The 22,043-nt window shown below is 46.9% G+C and overlaps 2 protein-coding genes across 2 annotated transcripts; one reads left to right on the top strand and one right to left on the bottom strand.

Moving 5' to 3' along the window:
- Nucleotides 1-609: 609 nt before the first annotated feature.
- gpr12 (G protein-coupled receptor 12) lies at nt 610-8,462 on the top strand. Its single transcript, XM_053860511.1, has 2 exons — nt 610-1,034; nt 3,625-8,462. The coding sequence occupies exon 2, from the start codon at nt 3,637-3,639 to the stop codon at nt 4,663-4,665; it is 1,029 nt and encodes a 342-aa protein (XP_053716486.1). The 5' UTR covers nt 610-1,034; nt 3,625-3,636; the 3' UTR covers nt 4,666-8,462.
- Nucleotides 8,199-21,251, bottom strand: wasf3b (WASP family member 3b). Its single transcript, XM_053860510.1, has 9 exons — nt 21,147-21,251; nt 15,431-15,588; nt 12,895-13,029; nt 12,645-12,798; nt 12,422-12,539; nt 11,661-11,842; nt 11,316-11,588; nt 10,823-11,136; nt 8,199-9,240 (listed from the first exon to the last, which is right to left on the bottom strand). The coding sequence occupies exons 2-9, from the start codon at nt 15,561-15,563 to the stop codon at nt 9,083-9,085; spliced, it is 1,467 nt and encodes a 488-aa protein (XP_053716485.1). The 5' UTR covers nt 15,564-15,588; nt 21,147-21,251; the 3' UTR covers nt 8,199-9,082.
- Nucleotides 21,252-22,043: the final 792 nt, after the last annotated feature.

Here is a 22,043-nt window from a genome sequence, read left to right as displayed (position 1 = left end):
TCGTGTTCTGCTGTGCACCGGTGGAGTCGTGCTGACTCCGAACACAGTGCTCACTTCCTTTGTCTCTGCAACTTGCATCTTCTTGGCCCAGTTTCTTAATGTCCCGTCCCCTCCTCAGCTCCTCCAACCCTCTGTCCTGCCACCCACCAAACCTGGCATCCATGGCACCTGCGAGCGTCTGTGTCCGACACCCATTGTTCTCCAACCTCATCTGTTCCTCAGTGTAGTTTTCACTCCCAGCAACCCTCTATTTCCCAGCATCTTCCTCCTCTATCTCTTTTCTAGCACTCGTCTAACCTGGTGTGCTTCATTGCTTATTCTGTCCCAGTAGCCTCTGGCTTCCTCTCTGTCCCTCTATTCTCCTCCACAGCAACATGCTCCTCGTGTCCATTCTCCCACGGTGGCCCTTGCACCATCACACCCTTCTTCCAGATCGATGCCACTCATGTCCTCCTCATCTTCGTGTCCCTCCTCCAACTCGCTGTCTTCGTCCCTCCTCCTCCGTCCCGCACCGATGACTCATAGCGCCTCCTCGTCGCCCCGCGGTGGTGATGGACGGTACCGCAGCAGGGCTATTTATAATCCACGCGCAGCCGAGGGAGACGCTCTTTATTTGAGAGCAAAACATTCGTATTTTAGAAGCGGCGGCGTTTGTCCTGGCCGCTAAGGTGGTGAGCAGGTGAGATGGCGCGGTGAGGCGCGCGCGCACACACGCACGCGGGCGGGCCTGCGGGCACGCGCGCACACACCAGGCAGGACCAGAATAGCTCGGATTCTAAACCATGCGCGCGTGCAGCCTCAGTCTGCGTCCTTGAGACGTCCACGAACCAGGAGCCAGGTCGGTCCGCTGGGGACGCCTCCTTCCTCACCTCCCCTCCCCTCCCTCCTCTTCCTCCTCGCACAGCCGCAGTCCGCGATAGAGCGGCTCTTTCTTCCAGGACCAGCATCTGCTCCCGGCAGCTCCATCCTCATCCACGACCATGGACCTCGGAGGCTGGACTCCGTCCATCTAGACTGGTCCTCGCACGGTCAAGGTAGGCCCGCCGAGCCCGCCGAGCACGCGACCCTTCCTGGGTCTGGCACGCTGACGTGGAGGATGGAGATGCTGCAGCAGCAGCAGCAGCAGCAGCAGCAGCATCTCCGCGGGAAGGATGGAGACCAGGCTGGGAGCCTGCGGAGCCTGTGGGTGTCCACCAGCCTTGCCTGGTGCCCATACACACCATGAGGCATGTGATGGTGTGGACTGGGATCATTTGGTGTTTGGTGGTGTGGACCTGCATGATGAGCTTTAATGGACCCACAGTGGAAACGACAGCTCATCCACACACAGGGCCGTGCACAGAGGGGGGCTGCTGCTGCTGCTGCTGCTACTGCTGCGGGATCATCCTCTTTTCAAACTCAATACTTAGGATGCCCAGCCTCGTTGCTCCCAGCTGGACCGGGGTTTGGAGGGGAAGCCCTGGTTTAAACCTTTCCCGGACCAGTCTTTGGTCTACGTTTGTGTGCACGAGCTGAATGTGGAACCTCTTTATCTGGGGATTTCACCATAGGCGGCTGCAGCTGAAATTCATGTGTCATGTGTCTATCAAAATGGAAATCCTAGTTTAGGTTTTAGTCGTTTTTCAACTCAGATTTTTTTTAGCCCTGCTCAGAGGACACGCCCCCAGCATCTCATTTTTGCCTGTTAGGCCGGGGTTAGGGTCAAATCCCATATGTATTGATTTAACTGGAGAAGCTTGTCTTGCATTAACCAGTAAAGCATCTATTAGGGCAGTTAGATCCCCTGAGGAGCAACGAATCTTGCGTGTGATTTTTTTTTGTTCTGTACGAACTTGTAACTTGTAAAACTGCCCGAGTAACTAGATGGTGAGAAACGGCACCTCAGCAAGAGGGGTGATGCCTTTTCATCCTGAGGGGTGACGTGAGTTTGTTATTTCATTCAGTTAACAGTTTATCCAAAGATGCTCAACCAATAATATATATATATATATATATATATATATATATATATATATATATATATAGCATCAATCCCTGAACCTGACATTTAAATTTGACTTCATATATTTCTCAGTATAATGAGAGGGATGAGGTCAGTTTTTAAGGGTTCAGAAACTTGACACTAAGAAGGTAGTTTCATTTCAATATGGCACAATTGAACTGAACAAGTTATATTTAGGAGTGAGATGAAGGTTGTAAACAAGATTAGAAAATGACTAATCCAGGTGAGAAAGGTTGATGGTTTCACTCTCACCTCCTGAGGTTCAGAAACAGGGGCCACACGTGGCTGCCAAGCTGCACTTTCCTCAGATCAATTTCAATTAAAATACACAAAATATATAAGTCAGTCATTTAAAATTTCATTTCCTAAATGTGTGTGCAGTTTCATCAGATTATTTCTTCAGAATAATTTGCCATCAGACTCATGACTCGCCACCTTTGCTCATTTTTTACATGTTAAAGTCATCCATTTTGCTTTTCCATTTCATCTGTATGGTTTTAATCCTAATCTTAATCTCATCAGATCACAGTTTACATGATGATCATGATGTAATCCTCCACTGTCTTCTTCACTCCCGTCTTGATCACATGTCACCTTCCACTGGAGTTTCCAAAACACATTGTATTTGGCTGACAAACAGGAAGTAAGGTGAGATGCGGTGCATGACAAACATGAAGCCCTCACTCAGTGGTCGCTGTTAAAACTCCAGGTTGCGGATACAGTTCCGGGACCATCCTGCTCATTCCGTGATCCCTCAGATTACACTGCCTCTTTGCCTGTCAATATCAAAAATTGGATTTACAGGATTTAAAAAGGCTCACGCTGCGGTAGTTGCTGCTGGGACAAAGTATATTTAAAGACTTCTAGAAGCGCAAACTGGTACTTTTGGCACAGTTGGATGGTCTTAAAATAGAAGTCCATTAAGAAAAGAAAAACTGAAGGAATGAGTCCTTTTGGCTGGCAGTCACTCGGAGTGACGTGATAATTCAGCATGGATCAGAGGTCACAGAAAATAAGGGTTCTGTGCATGAGGTTCACTAAATGGAATATTTGAAAAAAACAAAAAACTCCAATGAGGCAACATGAGGTATTTTTAACACCCGACCTCCTGAAGAAAAATATTCTGCTAAGATCGAATCAATAACCATGAATAATGCAACGTTCATTGAGGTGTATTCATAAACGTCGCTAACAGTCATTGCTCTTCATCGGCGACTCACTTCTATCTGTATCTGACTCAGAATTACATGTTAAATCTTCTCAATAGTGATGGTGTGAAACCTATCCGGACCCCCCCCCCGGTTGCTCTGAGCCAGGATTGGGAAATCCGGTCCTCCGAGGCTGGGGTGGTGCAGGTTTTTGTTCCTACCGATTGAGCACTCACAGTTTAACCAGTGAGGTTTCAGATGAAACAAGCGACACCAGACGGACTACATTCTGAAGACACCTGATTGGTTGGAACAAAAACCTGGACCCACCGCGGCTCTCTCCTGTTCTGAACTCTGTTTAAATGGAGCACTTATTTTGAAATGTTTGTTGGGAAACAGTTAAAGCCTGGATGCTGTAATTCGCCTCAGATTTGGCGTCGCTGACGCCCCGCCGTTTTTTGCTGTGTTTTCCAGACGGGGGGCACGATGAGTGAAGAGCCACCGGCCACCCCGAGCTGGCTGACCCCCGACCCGACCGCCTGGTCCAGTGGAGGTGGGAGCCTGGTGAACAACAGCACTAGCCTGGGAACCTTCCCCCCGGAGGAGGCTCTGCCCCCCGGCCCGCTGCCGCTGCTGGTCAACCCCTGGGACATCGTGCTCTGCTCCTCCGGGACGCTGATCGCATGCGAGAACGCTCTGGTGGTTCTGGTCATCTGGCAGAACCCGGCGCTGCGGGCTCCCATGTTCCTGCTGATCGGCAGCCTGGCTCTGGCGGACCTCCTGGCCGGCCTGGGCCTGGTCCTACACTTCACTTGTGCCTACTTGCTTCACTCCGACTCGGCGCAGCTGCTGACTGTGGGTCTGGTGGTGGCCTCCTTCTCCGCCTCCGTCTTCAGCCTGCTGGCCATCACCATCGACCGCTACCTGTCGCTCTACTACGCCCTCACCTACAACTCGGAGCGGACGGTGGCCTTCACCTACACCATGCTGGTGCTGCTGTGGGGGCTCTCGCTGTGCTTGGGTCTGCTCCCGGTGACGGGGGTCAACTGCCTGGCGGAGGAGGCCACCTGCAGCGTGGTGCGGCCGCTGACCAAAAACAACATCGCCGTGCTGTCCGTCTCCTTCCTGATGCTCTTCGGCCTCATGCTGCAGCTTTACGTGCAGATCTGTAAGATCGTGATGCGCCACGCGCACCAGATCGCCCTGCAGCACCACTTCCTGGCAGCCACGCCCCACTACGTCACCACGCGGAAGGGCGTGTCCACGCTGGCCATCATCCTCGGGACCTTCGCCGCCTGCTGGATGCCTTTCACCGTCTACTCCCTCATCGCCGACTACACCTACCCGCCGCTGTACACCTACGCCACGCTGGTGCCGGCCACCTACAACTCGGTCATCAACCCGGTCATTTACGCCTTCCGGAACCAGGAGATCCAGAAGGCTCTGTGGCTGGTGTGCTGCGGCTGCGTGCCAGCCAGCGTGGCCCATCGCGCGCGGACTCCCAGCGACGTCTGACCCCCGCCAGGAAGAGCGAGGCGCGCGGCTCCTCATCCCGGTGTCCACGAGAGCGGCGGCGAGAGGGCATCCGGCCGTGCTCAAAAGGGTTGCTCACAGGCCGGAGTGTCTCACTGTCTTCCCTGGTCCAGGCGAGCTGCACCCCTCCCTCCCTCCATCCACCCCTCCATCCGTGCCACGCCCTTCTCGGCTCTGCGGAGAAGAAGGCGTCACATGTTCAGGCAGCAGCCGAAAGAGCAATGTGAGTCTGGTGAGCGGCGGCACCGGAGCTTGACACGTGCTGCTCTTTTCATCAAATATGGAGGGATTATTAGTGGCCGCGGATCCGTCTGGAGCATCCTGCCGCTCTGCTGCTGCTGCACTTTGAACGTGCGTCGAAAGCTAAACAGCCCCAGAGAGCTAAAAATAGCAGCAGCTCTCTCTGTGATCCGCCGTCCTCCACACAGAAAACCAGCCTCCTTCTCCTCCCTCTGTCTTCTGCTCACTGCTTGTTTCGGTTCATCTCCTCTGGTGGAGGTTTAAGAACAACCCCAGGAGACCCCCTCCACTTCCCCTCCACCCCCCATAACCACTCCACTCTCCACCCCATTACCCCCCACCTTCCATTTATGATCATCCTCAGACCCACATGCAGGTCCATGGGATTATGTAACCGCCGACTCCATGAAGGACGCCACCACGTCGTAGTCCAATAGGAACACGCCTAATATTGAAAGTTCGCCGCAACAAAGGCCAATCAACACAAGAAAACGCTACATATCAATCTGAAACAAACTCAATTGTGGTTCCAGAAGACCTGTCCCCCTCGACCTGTCGGCCCCTTCCTCTCCTCTCTTGTGTCATCTGCATCCAACAAGCACAAATCCTCAGTCACACACTGGGTGTCACCATGGCAACCATCGCCGCAAAATCTTTCTACACAAAACCACTTTCCCATTTCTTCCTCTAGTGGAGAGGTTTCATCCATCTGACAGGTGTTTAGGTGATCATTGCTGGGCCCTTCTTCAACTACCTTAAATGTCCCAGCCACTTTCTTGTTGGATCCTTAAGATTCGACGTACAGTCTGTGACAGGTGCAAATAGCTGGAGACAGGTGATTCAGAGCGTGGCGAGTTTGGAGGGAGGCAAACACACAGAGCTAGCTTTAGTTAGTATAAGGAAAAAATAATCCAACTAAGCGTGTGATGCAAAGGTGTGAGTGACACCGAACTCCAGTGTTCATTCTTGGCGCATTAGCACAGACTCTGCGGCCTATCATGGAGGGCACCGTGGCGGGGGGGAGCATTCCCTTTGTCATATGGCATGTAAATGAGGATAAAAAAGATGCGATGTTTTCATTTCACCCTGTTTTGCATGACGTGCAGTCTCTGTGGTGAGTCTTTTTTGACTACGGAATCACTCACAACATATGCCAGGAAACTTTGGGTGCAGGTGGCAATTGCATTTGGTGTGAATTTACCTTCGAAGCAAGTGCCAAAAAACGTCAGACGGCAAAGCTGAAGTGGCCAATAACCAAAGTGCTTCATATAAAATACATTTAGCACTAAAAGAGGTCACTTGTCGGGTGCCAGACAAATTGTTTGTTCAACTGTCAACAAGAGCACACTGATAGTTTAGATGCTTTCACTCTAGAAAATCCCACCCCTGCTTTGGATCATTGTTTGCTAGCATAATGTTGAACATTAACTGCTACAAACCCCGATATTCTGGCTTCAATAACCGATCAATGAGTTGCTTAACTCCTGTTTCTCAGTGCTGAGGTGAGCCACTGCCTCCACATTCACCGCAAAGTACATGAAGGGAAATTAAATGCTCGCGATCGATCGTCCTAAGTTACTAAAAGCGCGTATGATTCGCTAGTCGCTATAAAAAGGGTCACGTGAAATGATATATTTTTATTTTTTTAATTGCTACAGTGATATGAATTTGACACCTCAAAGGTGCACATTCTTGTTTCATTCACGCTGAAGATTTTATTAGATGTGGACATTGTTCAAACCTTGCTTGAAAAGAACGTTCAATAGTAAATACCAACGAATGCAAAAGCAGCTGAGTGAACATTTTGAAATGTTAAAATGCCTGTGACTGGACTGACGTCCTTCAGTGAAGATGGACAGAAACCTCTTCCTGGCGGTTTTGGATGCTGAGCTGCTCCTCAAGGTCCGACGGATCACCTGTCAGGTGGATGGATGACTCAGCACAAACACTTTCTGGTGAAAACCGCAGTGAACTCATTTCCACACCAGCTGCTCTGAGGTCGACTCCCTGGTTTACACGCGTCAGCAATAACTAGCCAGTGAGTGGTAGTTATGTTCACAGAGGCGAAGCAATACCCAGACAGCAATAACATCCAGAGCCATCGTCTCCCTGCCATCATCACCTCACCGTTGCGAACCTCCAGAATCCTGTTGTTGTGCATCTGATATGAGCTGCATGGCCTGTGGGGTGTGTGCATGTGTGTGTCTTTGTGTCGCCGCAAGGGTTTCAGACCGGGGTCCCTGGTGACCCCAGACCTTCTGAGGTTCATGCTGCCACAGTCTTCCCGACCTCTCTGAGAAAAAGTGGCCTCGTCACATGTTGTAGCATGTCGTGCTTTTGAGCAAGGTGATAGTAGGAGGACGAGATCGACCCAGCACTTCAAGCCAAAGTGAAAGGAACTCTGAGTGAACTGGTCTCCTCCGCATCACCACTTCAATCAATCTGGTGAAGGCAGGTGTCCATGAAGTGACCTCTGAATGAATCTATGAGCTAAAAGGGCCTCTTCCGACGACGACGCAAAAAGCCTGGCCTGCTTTTCCCTCTCACACAAAGAGGCGAGGGCATCAAGAGGAGCGGCTTTTCCGGCGCGTCAGGTCGAGGCCCGCGTGTGATCTTGTGCACAGTGTCAGACTGCACGTCTCCTGTGAGCGGCCTGGCACATCACAAACCACCAATTCCTTTACCCTCGGAGAAAAAAAAAGTCTATTTTGTTATATTCATTGAAAAGTTCTATTTTTTTCCACTTCAGTCCGACCCGGTTCTGATTCTGATCTTGTATCATACAATGGCGCTGTAAAGCCTTTTTTTTCTGAATGTAGTAATAATGAAGATGTTCAGTCCCCTCTGGTTTGTTTCTGTAAATAAGGCATGCTTTAGAAAAGAGGCGGGTCTTGGCATCTCCACCACTGTGCATGGTACCACCCAAGCCAGTCAATGTGAAGGAGGGAAAAGGTTTCGTGAAAAGGGTCTCCTCCTCTGGACGGCCGTTCCATATCGGCGACCTGGACGAAGAGGAGGGGGACACGCTGGTGTGAATAAGGGCTTCGTTTCTGGACTGGTATTGGATGTAACGCTCACACGTGTATTTGGGTTTTTCCCAGCCAAGAATGAGCGCTCAATCCAGTGAAGTGTTTTTTTTTTTTACGGTTACTAAACTAGAGCTAAATATCACAACACTTAAGGGCCTGTGAATGTTTGTGTGTCAGGGTGGGTCGCCACGGTAACAGCATCTTGTGTCAACGTAGTTTTCAATGTGAAATGCACTTTATTTTCGGGGGTTGAAAATGGCACAACAAATTCAGTATCTGCAAAATGTATTAACGATAATCAACATGCACTAACTGAGATATTGTACAAACATGGTGTGAACGTGGTGTCTATTTTTCCAAAAGTGTTAGTTGTACTTTTTAATTGCTTCGGTTAGTTCACTCGACTGACAGATCTTGTTAATTTTTTATTAAAAACAAACATGTGCTGTGCATAGAAACTCTGGTTTGTTCTCTCTCTCTCTCTCTCTCTGAGCCCCTTTCTTCTTCACTCCCTGTTTCCTTGGCAACTTAGCTGTTCTGTTCCCATGGAAACTGAAGTCTATGGTCCAGGTATGTGTCGTCCCTATGACGACAGATGAGAGACGGGCTCGTGAGGATTCTCCATTCGTCATTTTATTTTTCACTGGGTCAAAGGTTACAGAGCAAACACCAGCATATACATGACCCCCCCACCCCTTCCGCCCCACTAACCCCCCTCACCTCCAAACACATACAGCACTGAGCTCCATGGCTGGATAATAATAATAAGACTGTAATAGTCTGGGCGCCACTGCGCTAATATGCTTGCTACATGTTACACACCTGCATCAGTAAAAACATTAAAAAAGACAAGAACATTTGGGTTAGCTCAGGAGGAAAGTGTTTAAATATAGAAAACAGCACCTTCACGGGGTGTCTATAGTGTTTACATGTCGGGTAGCCAGACAGCCGTGGGGGTGCAGAGACTTTTAAATACCATCGGACAGCGAAGGATGAGTCTCTATACAGCAGCCGGGCTGCACCCCCAACTGGACCCTTCAGCGAGCCAGAGTGTAGGAGTGTGTGTTTTCAGTGTGCGACTTGGACTGTGGACGTCTTCAGTGAGAGCGTGCGCGGTCGGCGTGCTGGTGTTAGTCGGACCAGTCGTTGTCCTCCAGCTCCGAGTCGTCCTCGGAGTCGGAGTATTCCACAGCGATGCGTCTGGACAGGATGGTGGCCACGTCGTTCCCCACCGGCTCCCTCTTTGCCTGCTGCTCCTGCTGCTCCTGCACCTTCTTCAGCTGGATGCCTGCAGGGACGCGCACCAGGAATTCAAACACATGAGCAAAGCACACTCTTCATCTATATGTAATGAAGTGGATTCTGCTGTTGCACTTCACATTTATTCCCCGAATAGCTGAACATTCCACTGATGGAGTACCTTTGAACACAGTGTTGCTTGACTTAAGAATATTGTTTGCTTATTTTCACTAGGGATGGGATGTGATTTAAAAAAATAATCTAGTTAATTTGAGAATTTGTGATTAATTAATCTCAATTAATCCCAGTTTAGTGGTATCAGAATATTTGCCACAAGATGCCACATTTTTCAATTTGAATGAATTTGGTATATTACTGAATCAAATGATGGACCCACACATACATTTAAACAACAAAATACTGTTTACTTTGCATCAGTTTGACAATAGCACAATAAATCACGATGGTGGCTATATTCAAGTTCTTATATCACCTTATTTAAACTAAAGCTCTTTTAATGTCTTGAAAATATTTGGATAAGAATTTCAGATTTATAAGAATTTCAAGTAAATTCAGAGTAGTGGAAACCCTGGTCATTGTGTACTGAAAAACATCCCTGAACAAAAGCAAACAGAAGCTTTTGTTTGCTTTTGTTCAGGGATTCCTCCATGTTTGTTGTTGTTGTTATCATCCTAGCTGCCACGTGTCTTGTGCACCAGTGGGATCAGTGGACCAGGAACTCCTGCACTTACAAAGGTTCCCTGTTGTCTGGAGAGCAAACTGTTCAATTAAATTAAATTAAATTTTTGTTGTAATTAATGAATCGTAATAATGTCATAATTAACTCATTTAAGTCCCACCACTAATATTTACATGACGAGTTTGACCTTCATTGTTTAACTCATCAATGGATGAATGGATTTAAGTGACATTTTCAAGACATGCTGAAGAAGGAACAGATGTTTGAAACCGTGACACTGTAGTCCAGAAGGAACTGCAGCACTAGCTCCCTTTCCTGCTTTTGTCTACTGTGTGAGATGTGCAAGCAAGTTGTGGAACTCTACTGCCACCTGCTACTTATAGTTGAAATGCCAAAATGGTATCAAAGTGTACAGATCACACACAGGTTTCACAATAATATTAGGTAAAAAGCTTTGTGGTTCACTATCTCGCACTTATTGGACCAACAGGGTTACTGGGGGATGGGTGAGAGAAGTCCATTGCAGGTCTCACACACACACACAGGCACACATTCACACCTAGGGACTATTTGGAGTCATCACTTGAACTAATCCCCTGGACTTTGGGAGGAAATTGGAATGTCTGGAGAAGATCAACAAAGTCCACAGCAGCTCACAGTCGCCCCAATCCCCTGGCTGAGGGACAGCAGCACTGGCCACGACACATTTTCACCTGTCCATCTTCAAGTCTCAGCACTTATAATCCTCAGTTAAAATCAAGATAAGACCTTGAAGTCAACACAACGCTGAACATCATAAGCAGTGTTTCATCTGGACTCAGAACTAATCATGTGACCATCAGCTGTCTACTGAAAGTCCTGCATCTCTCCGTCCCATCCTGATTCTGACCCTACGTCACAGAATCACGCAGGTATGAACAGCAGCTCTTACCCATTCGGATGGCAGCGAGCAGGTCACTGCGGGCGTCGTTGACCGCTGAAGTCTCTGCAGGGGGTGAGGAGACCATCTTGTGGGTCGTGGGGTGGGAGGCACCAGCTGGAAGAGGAGGAGGTGGAGGACCAGGTGGAGGAGGAGCCACCTGTCCTCCAGTGAGGGGCGGAGGGGGAGGGGCATAACCACCTGCACCAGCCATCACGCCAGCAGGCATTGGACCTCCAGGAGGTGAGGCAAAGGCAGTTTGGGCAGAGGGGATGAGGGGGGCAGCTGGTGGGGGAGGAGGACCGGTGTTGGCATAACCATCCATGCTGCAACAGAGAGGCAAAAATCAACTTGTGATGTCCCTTTTACTGGGCCGTTTTTATCAGAAAAAACGCTAGGGGGCAGCAGTGCCACATGTTTTAATCAATTGAGTGCAAACGTTATTCTTCTTATTTAAGAATAATAAATCTCATTATCTCCCCTAAATATTGGTGTGCGCCCTTACCCATAGTCCACTGGTGGAAGTGACATGGAGCCCCCGTTCATGGCCTCAGCAGGCGGGGGAGGCAGCGGGACGTGATGGTGGTGAGTCCGGCCCAGTGTGCCACTCTGATAGGCCATCGCCCGGGCCCTGTTGTCATGGTCCGCCACGCCGCGCGGGACATGGCCTGCAGCCATTTGGGCCGCGAGGATACTGGGCGGCGGGCCAGAGTAGGTGTGGGCGTGGCCTGCGTGGTTCATGGAGTTAGGGTAGTGGTGCATATCGGCGCCATGACCCCTAAAGGAGACGGTGACAAATTCAAACAATGCCGCTAACTTCTCATTTCACTCACCACACACGTGTGCTCACCTGTTCTCTGGTGACACGGACCCCTCAGAAGAGGCTGCTCTGTCTCTGTGGATGGTGTGCCGGTGATCCGGTCTGAGCTCTTTATCCAGAGCCATCATGTTCCACTCCTGGCGGCGGTTCCTCGCCTTCCTGACCTTCTTCACCTCCCTCTGTAATGTTCCATCCACACAGCGCTTCTGCTCCTGAAGCACAAATGGTTCAAGGTAACATCAGAAACACCATCAAACTATGGGAACAAGATCATCACCATCACAGAATTTGGAATGACTTCCAACCCATGTCTCGTGCTGCCACTAAATCTCTGCAATGGAGTCTCCATTTTGATGAGAAAATTCCAGCTGCAGCTTGTTTGTTTTTGTTTCCATTTCTCATATGTAAGCGCTTTATTTCACACAAGTGATCTGCTTCGGTTTAAAACATGCTGTTTTCCTGCAGAACTCAAATCGGGTCTGAACAGATTTGTAATTGAAGAGCCCTTCTGATCATGTTATTATTCTAATCTGGGATTAATAGCAGGGAGGGAGTCACATGGAAAATCCTTTCATGCTATAGAACCGCTGGAATTTATAAAATGTAGCAGGGATGAAAAAGAAGAACAGGAAGGCATTGATCCAGCTCATTGAAATCATGAGAAACATGAAATATTTCAAACTGGTATTCCTCAGCGCAACTGTCTAGCTCGACTTGACTTGAAGAGAAAATGGTGTGATAATGTTGATAATCCGGGACCAAGTTTCACTCTCCTCTGAATCAAGACACACCTTTTGCTTCCTCTTCTCTTTCCTCTTGTCTTCAGTGTCCTGCAGCATCTTTTCCTTCCACAGGTCAAAGAAGTAGGAGGGGTCCGTGTAGAACTTGAGTGCCTCCTTGTGGTCATCCCTGCCCAAACAGATATTGAAATTAGAACACAGGACATTGAAGAGACATGTTTGTTTGTCTGTTGTTGAATTATGTTTTATTTTGCAACAGATATGAGTTTGAGACCTGTATGGTGAGAGGATGTTGAGTGGCGGAGGCCTGTCACTCAGGTTGCACATCTCTCTCACGGGGTTGGGCACGCTACTCTTGGATACCACCTGCTGGTCCTGAGTGGTAGAGCTCTTGAAGGCCTTCCTCATGTTGATATCTTGCAGGGAAACTGTGAGCAGAATGACAAGAAGAAGGGTCAGACTTTGTCTGTGAAGCACTGCTACAAATCAAAACAAAATGAGTTCCCACATCCTGCATCACTCACCTTCCTCCACGGTGGAGTCCAGCTGCGTGACTTTGACTGCCAGACGGTCAATGCGGTCCTGCAGAGAGTTGGCACGCAAGTAGAAGGTATTGGCCTCGTTGAAAAGCTCCCCAAATATGTCCTCAGCATGTTTGCCTGAAGAGAAAACCATGCAGAGCAGTGGACAGTGAGCAGTGAAAGGTGAGAAAAAGAAAGCGAGAGTTATCTGGAGCTGACACAGACAGCATCGATCGACACCGCTGTAATGTAACTCTCCTGCAGGAAATGATTCCCCAAACAACCCCAAATAGCAACATCCTCTTCATATTGATGATAAGGCAATATCACTGGAGTCGAACGAGTTCGGGGCTGGAGGTTCAGAGGAACCAGTGGGTGGAATGAATGAATGAATATGCCATTACAAGGCCCATAAGCATAAGCCAGGCGATACACGAGGGATGTGTGAGACACAGACGGTGTAGCGTGAAGGAAGATGAACCGAGTGCTGGAGTCCAGGCCGAGAACAGTGGAGATATATGACAGAGCAGAATTGTAATTGAATAGCCTTTTGAAAATCATGTTAATATTCTAATCTGGGATTAATAGGAGTCACAGGGAAAGACAGCGCTGACACAAAGTCGAGCATGCACACTGACTGCCATTCATAAGCGTGGACTCTTTGATGTGGATGTCTTCCCATGAAGTTCCCCCCCAGAGGTCTCCCCTCCATGTGACAGTGTAAAGTAAAAAACGTAATAACACCATGTGACAGGCTGCTCCTCACACAGTAAAAGCAAAAGCACTCATGTTAGTCACGCTAGTCAGTTGTCACAGTAACTAACACACTAACTCACATCCTTCCTTTGTATCTGATTAGAAGAATATAGTGTGAATACTACAAGTTATCCTTGATGGTGTTGGGTCGTATTTAAGGGAAAGCTTTGAGTGACTGGTCCCAAACTCATTATATTGATTTATGAACTTATCACCTCCTTCATCCAGCAGTTTCTGAACTTAACATCTGCAGGAGGGTTTTATCAAGTTTACAGTTTTATCAAAGCTGAAGCCACTATAAAAGTTCAATACTAGTCAGTGTTTACACAGCTGATATGGCATGAGATAAGGAAAGGAATAAGATAACAAAGATGAAGTGTTGAGCTAAATTGCTTGTCAAACATGGCAGTGCTGGTTGTATTTCAGGAGTATTTCTGGAATAAAGAACCAGCATTATTAGTATTATCCGTGGGTTGAAGCCAATACTCAGTGTTTTAAATGGCTTTTGTGGGAAGAGTCGTCCATTAAAGTGATTTAACAGGAGCCCTAGTGCAAAGCAGGAAGTCAGCCAAAGCAGTTAGTGTCCAGGGTTAATGGATCTCCAACCTCCGGGTTGAAAAAAAAACCACCCTCCTCAAGTCCATAAACATAAAGGCAAATACTTAAATGAGGCTACGCTAACAAGCAGGGCGACTGTCGGGGTCTTCTCACTAGATTGTTTTGGGTGTGGAGCACTGTGGCGCGCATGGGAAACGCACACAGACATGCAGCTATTTCGGTCCCTCCCGCTGACAGGATGGGCCGCAGGAAAATATGTAGAGGAAGGAAGAATCACAGATCTGGCGTGCTGAGAGCTGTCAACTCTGACCTCTCCTGAGGATTGTGACGCTCTGCACACAGGCAGCCCGCAGACGTATGGGCAGGAGCGACTGCCTTCATTCTTCACTGCGTATTTAAATATAACATACACGGCAGCTGTTGAAAGGCCCACCCCCACTCATGAGCCCATTCGGAAAAGAGGGTGAAAAGGCTGAACGGAAACGACATAAGTGGTGAATAGAAAATAGGAGAATCAGATTGCTTATTCTACTGCAAGACCCACTGTTCTCAAGATACTCGATAACCTCTTTTTTATTTTCCACAGCAGTAGTTTAGGGATGGGACATAGGTGGGTCAGAAATTCTCCATAGTCCAGGAACTGTGGACCTTGAGTTTGGATATCAGCGCCAACTTTCCTGAAAGCTCCCAGATCTTCCTGTAACATCCGAGTGGCCAGTCCTGAACTGTGTTGCATCACAGTCAGATGCAATCGATCCAGTAATTGCTGAACCAAATGACAGAGGACACCAGGATGACGAATGGGGAGAAGACGGATTGAACGTTAAATGTCCTTGGTGTTGATATCAGCGTCTGCTATATTTACCGAGTATACGATCGATACAAAGCACATCTCCACACAGACACAGCGAACACACACATATCTGTGGTCACACGCTCGCAGCTGTCTTCATACGTTCACGTTATGCACGGCAATCTAAAAGGATTACATTTCTGGCCCACATGTACAAATGTGACTCTGCTGTAAGCCCACTGCTCCAGCCTAGTGACCCCCAGGCCTTGTTACCATGACAATGCCCAAATCAATCAGGGCTTGAGGATTGATGATGGAAACATGTGATCATGCCTGCAACAAAGAGGCCAGTTGTTCTACACAAGTCGGCGAGGGATAACAGTTCAACGTTTATGATATCTGTTGTTTTTTTTTAGTTTGTGTGTGTCTTACTCAGGCTGCTGAGCTGACGGATGATGGCCGAGAGTGTGTTGTTCATCACACACTCCAGCTCACTGCCGATGCCATCGGGGAGCTGCCCCCGGCAGAGGTGACGGGGCTCGATGTTCCTCTTCACCAGCGGCATGGTAAGGCCTCACGCCCGACAGGGACTGCAGGGAGAGACAGGCAACACTGATCAGAGGAGGTGATGAAGACCAGATGTCAAGAGACATCTGCTCTCCCAAATGACAGTCGGACACAAACCCATAGAACAAGGAAAGATAACACTTGACTAATCCTCTTACTGAGAAATTTAGATTTAAGAAGGAGCATTACATGCAAGAGGAAATATTTAGGATCATGTGGAAATGAAGTTAAAATGCAAATGACACACTTTTTCAAATAGGTTAAAATACAACTACGACGTGTACCAGGAGGAAAACAAGGTGATTCATTTTACTTTTGACTGAAATTTTTATTGAAGTCACAGCATTCACACAGATTCAAAAAGGGACCATTTAAACAAGCATTGGCTTTTTAACATGAACTATTTTAAGAGCTACAACTACCGCAACGGTCTAGCTGTTTTGAGTGACACAAGGGCTTTGATTTTTACCCGGCAGACCACCATTTATCAAATGTTGGGTCTTGAGTTTGACTGATCCTCTGCAACTTATAATTAAATAATATAGTTACTAAAAAGCTCTTTCTAGATCTATCCCATACCAAAGGTTGTATTACATTACACACATGCGAAGAGACCCAATGGCTCGGTTTGAGCTGAGATCCAACCATCATCCTTCCAGTCGCAAGCTGACCACTCTACCATCTGAGCGATGCGTCCTGAGTCTTCTCTGTGGCATGAAACTTTTTCCTCAATCTTTAAATAAACCAACTATCCAAACATGTAGGGGAGGCATGCATGAAATATCTAAAACATGGTAGACTTTCAAGACTTCAAACTGTCATCACAGCAGACACATTCTAGTTTACACCAAATAAGCACAACCGTACCCAGTAAAACGGCTGTCTACTTACAGAATGCAGCTGTGCTGAAATTCACTTTTTGTCTTTCTTTCACCACAGTGACATGACAACTGAACAACCCCCTATTTTTCTACTTTAGGTATCAATCTGCTCCGTCCAGGAAAGTGCAAACGTTGCATTGACTGTAATGTTACTTCCCTTGTATTGAATTCCACTGAGTCATGCATCAACAAGCATCAGCTAAACCAGACCAGATTCATCCACAATGTTCATCTTTTTGTGGCTATAAATGTTTCATGTGCAATAGACATTAAAAAGCTAATTCAAAGTATCATTTAACAATGAAAATATAAAAAAAAATCTGAAGACATAGCATATAACATTACGTCATCAGAAAGTGGGCAGCTGGCACACAAACTGTTGTTGCCTGCGAGCAACACGCAATTCACTGCACAAGTGCTTCAACGCTGTCATAAACACGACACTGTGTCCAGAAAATGTATGGTAACATAAATGCATGCATACAAGTACAAAAAAAAAAGAAATAAATTGAACAATGACGTAAGGCGTAAGACAGTACTGGATGAATCCACCAAAAGTCATATCTGCGCAACATCCAGGCACCACCTCAGCTCACTTTTTTGAGAATAGTTTGATACATCTTTTGTAGTAATGTGAGCAGTCACAACTGTTAAATTTTGCACAGCCCTACAAACCGTATGTTTCATGGATACTGTCCCCCGGACACAAACACCACGCCGTCCCAACCACTGCAAAGCCATGACAGGTTGATTGGATGTAACATGGACGAATTAACAGCAGAAGTTCCCCTTCAACTTCCCCCAGAATTTCCCCCATCTGAAATTTTCATGTGAAGGAGTTTCGGGTGGCTGAACACACGATTCCATTGGACAGCTGCAGAATAATATAACTTTTCGGAGAGCACGCTCGAGGGGATAACTTGAAGCTCCAGTTCCTCAGATTGAAACGACAACTTAAATCATCTTTGTAACTTGTTTGCAAAAGCCTGACACGATAATAAGTATTCTGTTTATTTCTCCAAATCTGTGTCCTGGAAGTCAACCCCACCAGCATGGTAATCTGCAGGAGATTTGGTTCTTTGGCATTTAAGAAGGTACAATTTGAGCGACTTAGCAGCCATGTAACTGCAGCAGATTGTTTGATGATCCTGTAATTCGGTCTAAATTCGATATATTGTGCACGAAAACAGAGTCAGCGATGAGCAGAAGTGTCCCAGAGCCAGAAGACTTGTGGCAACCAGCAGAGAGATTAAGGCATTAGGGATAGGAGATACAGCATGCCAGCTAATCCCGGGGCAGCTTGTCATACGGCCAGCTGGAATCCTGACACAAACAGAGATTCATAGATCATTTCAAATAAAACAAAGTTAAATCACAAAGTCAAGTCTGACTTTCATTGTCGTTGAAACACGAACCAGGCGCAGGTAACAATAACCAAAGCTATAGCTTCCACTAATGCTCTTTTGGCAGCCATCTTATGACCACTTCATCCTGCTTCCTGTTTTTGTGGCTTCAGTCCGAGCCTTGTTTCCTGATGGTGACTGTGTTTTATCTCTGCTTCCTGTCCAAACAATCAAACTTCTGGTTGGAGTCGCAGCAGAGACAACCTACTTTCTTCCTCCACAGTGTTTCGCATGCAGCGAGCTTTTGGCAAGTCATCCAAAAAGGGGAGTGCAGCATAAGAGCAGGTTGGAAAGACACAGGAGCTCAAGCCTGAGAGACAGATAATAATAGATTTTGGGGGACTTGATTTTTACCCAATTTGAACACTAAAAGCTCCACATTCCAAAGGATGTCTTTAATAAACTAAAACAGTTTAGCTTTATACATTAGCCTAACTGTTTTTGTACTGTATATCATATATACTTTAATATTAAGGGGTCAAAACTCCGGCGGCAAATAAAGGATGCTGCAGTGAGTCGACTGAGTAGCACATCTGAACGCACACCATGTCATTTCAGCTGCCCAGCCCTGTCCACTGATGCTGCTTCCCATGAGAGTAGATCCCAGCAGGAGCCCCACAGCCAAGAGTCCCACGCCGATCAAGCAAAACAAAGAGTCAAGCGACACCATCGTGTGGTGCCAGGATTTAAATGAAGTCATCATATCTAGCGCAAAAGCATCTGCAGTGCTTTAGCACTTTGGGCGATCTGGGTCGCACCATGGGGAAGTAATTGAATGAAAATGTTGTGGTTTTGGTTTTACAGTCTGGCGGGCATGGCAATCTCATCGATGGAGCGAAATAATGAGCCAAGAAAGGGGGAGGGCAGGAAGGTCTGCCTGTAAGAAACAAGCAGCGGAGGGAGCATGGACAGTGAGTGTGAGAGGAGAAAGTGAATGAGACAGTTTGGAAAGGATGTGTGTGACATTTCAGGGGGATAAAGTGTTTGTGTGGCGGTGTGTGTGTGTGTGTAAAGGGGGGAAAGGGTGTTTTTGATGGGGGAGGGGAAAGAGAAGGGACCTCGGGGAAGCAACTGAAAGGTTCTTGGGACAATAGAGCTTGGTTCTCCAGGCAACAGCTTCAGTTCTCCCATGCATCCCCCTCCACCTCCCACCCTCATCCTCCTCTCAGGCCTGTGGTTCTATGCTTTACACCACCCAAGAGAACCTTTCAATAAGGAGTTCTGATGCCTCAATCATTTTGGACAAACGCATCTCAAATGACCCACACATGCATGAGAACAGCCTGATCAGCGGTATGAAATGACTGCTGAGGAAAACACAGCCAGTACACAGGCACATGGGCGTTCAAAGAGGAGGCCTCTCCTTCAGATGTGAGATCTCCATTTAGATGTGGAAGACAGGTCATTACCAATTTATGAGCCCCTTCATTGCAGTAGTTTTTTTTTGCTCAGATCTTATGAATATTGCAACTTGGATTACGTCAGGTCACACTGCCCTAAATATGATGCAAAAAAAAATCTGCTACGTCCAAAAAGCCACTGTCACCCAGCGGATTCTTCCATTTAACATTCAGCATATTGTGCCTGCAAAGGTACAGTGCCAGGCGTGGGTACTTACTACACTACACTACTATTGGATACAGTATGGAGAGTTGGGTCATGTTGTTATCAGAAAAGGCAAATGGATGACAGCTATAAATGTTGTACAATATGCTTGGACTCGCTGTCATTGTCATTGACAGCCACCACCTTCAACTTAAAAGAAGGCAATTCCACTCATGAATGCAATCTGAATTTTTCATAGCAGAAGGTCACAGGCCGATCAAGGCGACGACAGAATGCTTAACTCAATGACGTATTTTAGCATTGCATATGCACATTTAGGAGTTTACACATCATTTTACGTTGAATAAAAAGTAAAGAAACAACAAAAAAGCCAAATGTCACTTGACTTTATTTTAATGTCAACACAACAACAATCTATTTCATGAATTGTATTTTATTAGTTATTTAACTATGAGATATCATTTCTATTTCTATCTAAAAGTTACGTGAAATAAAGCAATATATACAATAAGTAAATATTAACATCAGGAAACTAATCCTTTTTTGGAACAATGTGAACAATGGGCTACAGATCAAACTCTTTAAACAAAAGCAGCATTTGTTCCAGGAACATCATTACCATGAGTTGGCTTGGCTGCTCTCTATAATAAGTAGTTTAATTAGATGCATGTTCACAACCACACACCCATGATGGACCAGTTGGGGGCTCAAGGTAGAGAAAAACAATCTTGACGTGCCACCAAATGCAAGACTATCCAATTGATTTTGTATAGTTTAGGCTCATTTTGCTCACTGTTTTCAGGCATTTCCAAGCACCAATTTTCCAAATCACGTTGGCAAGGAATTACTCTTGGAAATGATAAAGTATGCGCCAGAGTTTACAACATTAAAGTTTGGAATGAAAAATTATTGAGAAATCTTATCTTTGAGTGACTTGTTTTCAGCCAGTCCCTAGTGTTCTTTTGGCTTGACAGAGCTTTAGGCGACTAGCACATCCAGAATGTCGACACAAACTGAGTATATCTCTCACATTTCAATGGGAGCAAAGCGATGTGCCCAACAGCAAACACAAACATGTTGAGAGTGCGAACCAAGTGGGTCAAACCCTTGCAGATGTCCAATAACTAGTTGAGGGACAGACTGGGCTGGTAAATGAAAGTCAATATTCGCATCAGAGATTAATGCCACTGACTTGTAATGTAAATATAAGTCAAATACGAGCATATATATATATACACTACATTATTTTATGTGGGCAATCGACCGAAGTTACTTGATTTCCACAGTCACAATGTGGCACTTCCACACACGCACACGCACGCACACGCACGCACACGCACACACAGAGAAATCAATCAGTGTTCCGCACCGCCGCTTCCCGTATCTGATGGACTGACCCACATCTGTTTAGCTCTTCATTCCGTTGAGATGTCATTCCCTCCCCAAAAAAACAAAACCCCGCCGTCCACTGTCTGTGAGTGTAACCCACTTCACACGTTACTACCCGGTGCTAAGGCAAGAGGATGCAGGCTCGTGGAGCCACAGTCGGTCTGCGGTGTGTTCCCTCGTCATCCCCCACCGGGGCTCCTACTGACCACTTGGTTAGCTAGCTCACTGTTTTGGTCACTTCAGCTGTATTAGACTTCAACTCACAGTACCAGTGAGACACAATTAAACAATTCATGGCCTATTTCAGCTGCTGCTGGAAAAAAATAATGGTAGCACTCTTACCAGAACTTGAAATATTAGCAGAATTCAGCCGGTCCGCATGTCCCGTTAGATACTACTAGCACTGCCATCCTCTGTCCCCGAGCCCGTCTGGCCACTCCAGAGAGAAATCCTTTGAGGATAGGGACACGCCCACCATCTGGTCCCACCAATCACATGCTGGGTTTGAGGTCGTAACGCGTAATGAGCGGTTTTAGTGACCAATAGAGTTTGTTGATTAAGACGCTTGACGTTGCCGTTGTCCAATAACAGGGTGATATAGCGAGTAAAAGGGGCGGGGATTGTGCTGGGCGTTGTTGGAGGACTCGCGAGGTTTATAACGGAACCTGGCTCCTCTTATTACCATGTTAGGTGCACTGCAGAGACTCAAATATTATACTACAAGGTTCAACGAGCGGACGAGCTGCTCTATCCTTGGATGTGAGTTTTGTCCTGTCACGTCTGGGGCGACATCACTCCCATGGTTCTGGCCACGGCGCAGAAGCAGGCAGCCAGTGCATTAGTGAAAGAAGTTTCGATATTAAAAATGCAGTTCTGTTCCTGGACAAGCTACATGCCTGCATCATCGACATCCATTATTCATCTTAACAGTGAATACCAAAGCACACATGTGACCACTGTGATGGATTAACATGTGCAGTTGATTCATTTTGAAATGGCAGAACTAGAAATGATGGTTGCACCCAACTAGCTTGGCATCAAATGACAGAACACTGATCAAAATATCTAAACTGTGACCAGAAATGTTGACAAACATTATTAGCTTCAGTTGGTGCATTTCAATATGGCATTGAAGGCTGAGCCTTTAGCATCAGGCTGTAATTGGTCTTTCTAAAACGATGCCAACTAACTGTGTTGTCAGATACACAATGATAAGACACTCACCAAATGAATGATTCC

The sequence above is a fragment of the Synchiropus splendidus genome, chromosome 3 (genome assembly GCF_027744825.2).
Source record: "Synchiropus splendidus isolate RoL2022-P1 chromosome 3, RoL_Sspl_1.0, whole genome shotgun sequence".
Lineage (NCBI taxonomy): Eukaryota > Metazoa > Chordata > Actinopteri > Syngnathiformes > Callionymidae > Synchiropus > Synchiropus splendidus.
Note: the sequence above shows the minus strand (reverse complement) of the source record. Positions and strands in the feature narration are given on the sequence as shown.

Bases quoted from the DNA above. Each gene is read 5' to 3' on its own strand.
- gpr12 (XM_053860511.1), top strand. From the start codon at position 3,637: ATGAGTGAAGAGCCACCGGCCACCCCGAGCTGGCTGACCCCCGACCCG.
- wasf3b (XM_053860510.1), bottom strand. From the start codon at position 15,563: ATGCCGCTGGTGAAGAGGAACATCGAGCCCCGTCACCTCTGCCGGGGG. The intron at 11,843-12,421 runs GTGTGTCTTGAT...TTTGTGCTTCAG, and splicing joins AAGAGAAGAGGAAGCAAAAG to GAGCAGAAGCGCTGTGTGGA. The intron at 11,137-11,315 runs GTAAGGGCGCAC...TCTCTGTTGCAG, and splicing joins CTTCCACCAGTGGACTATGG to CATGGATGGTTATGCCAACA.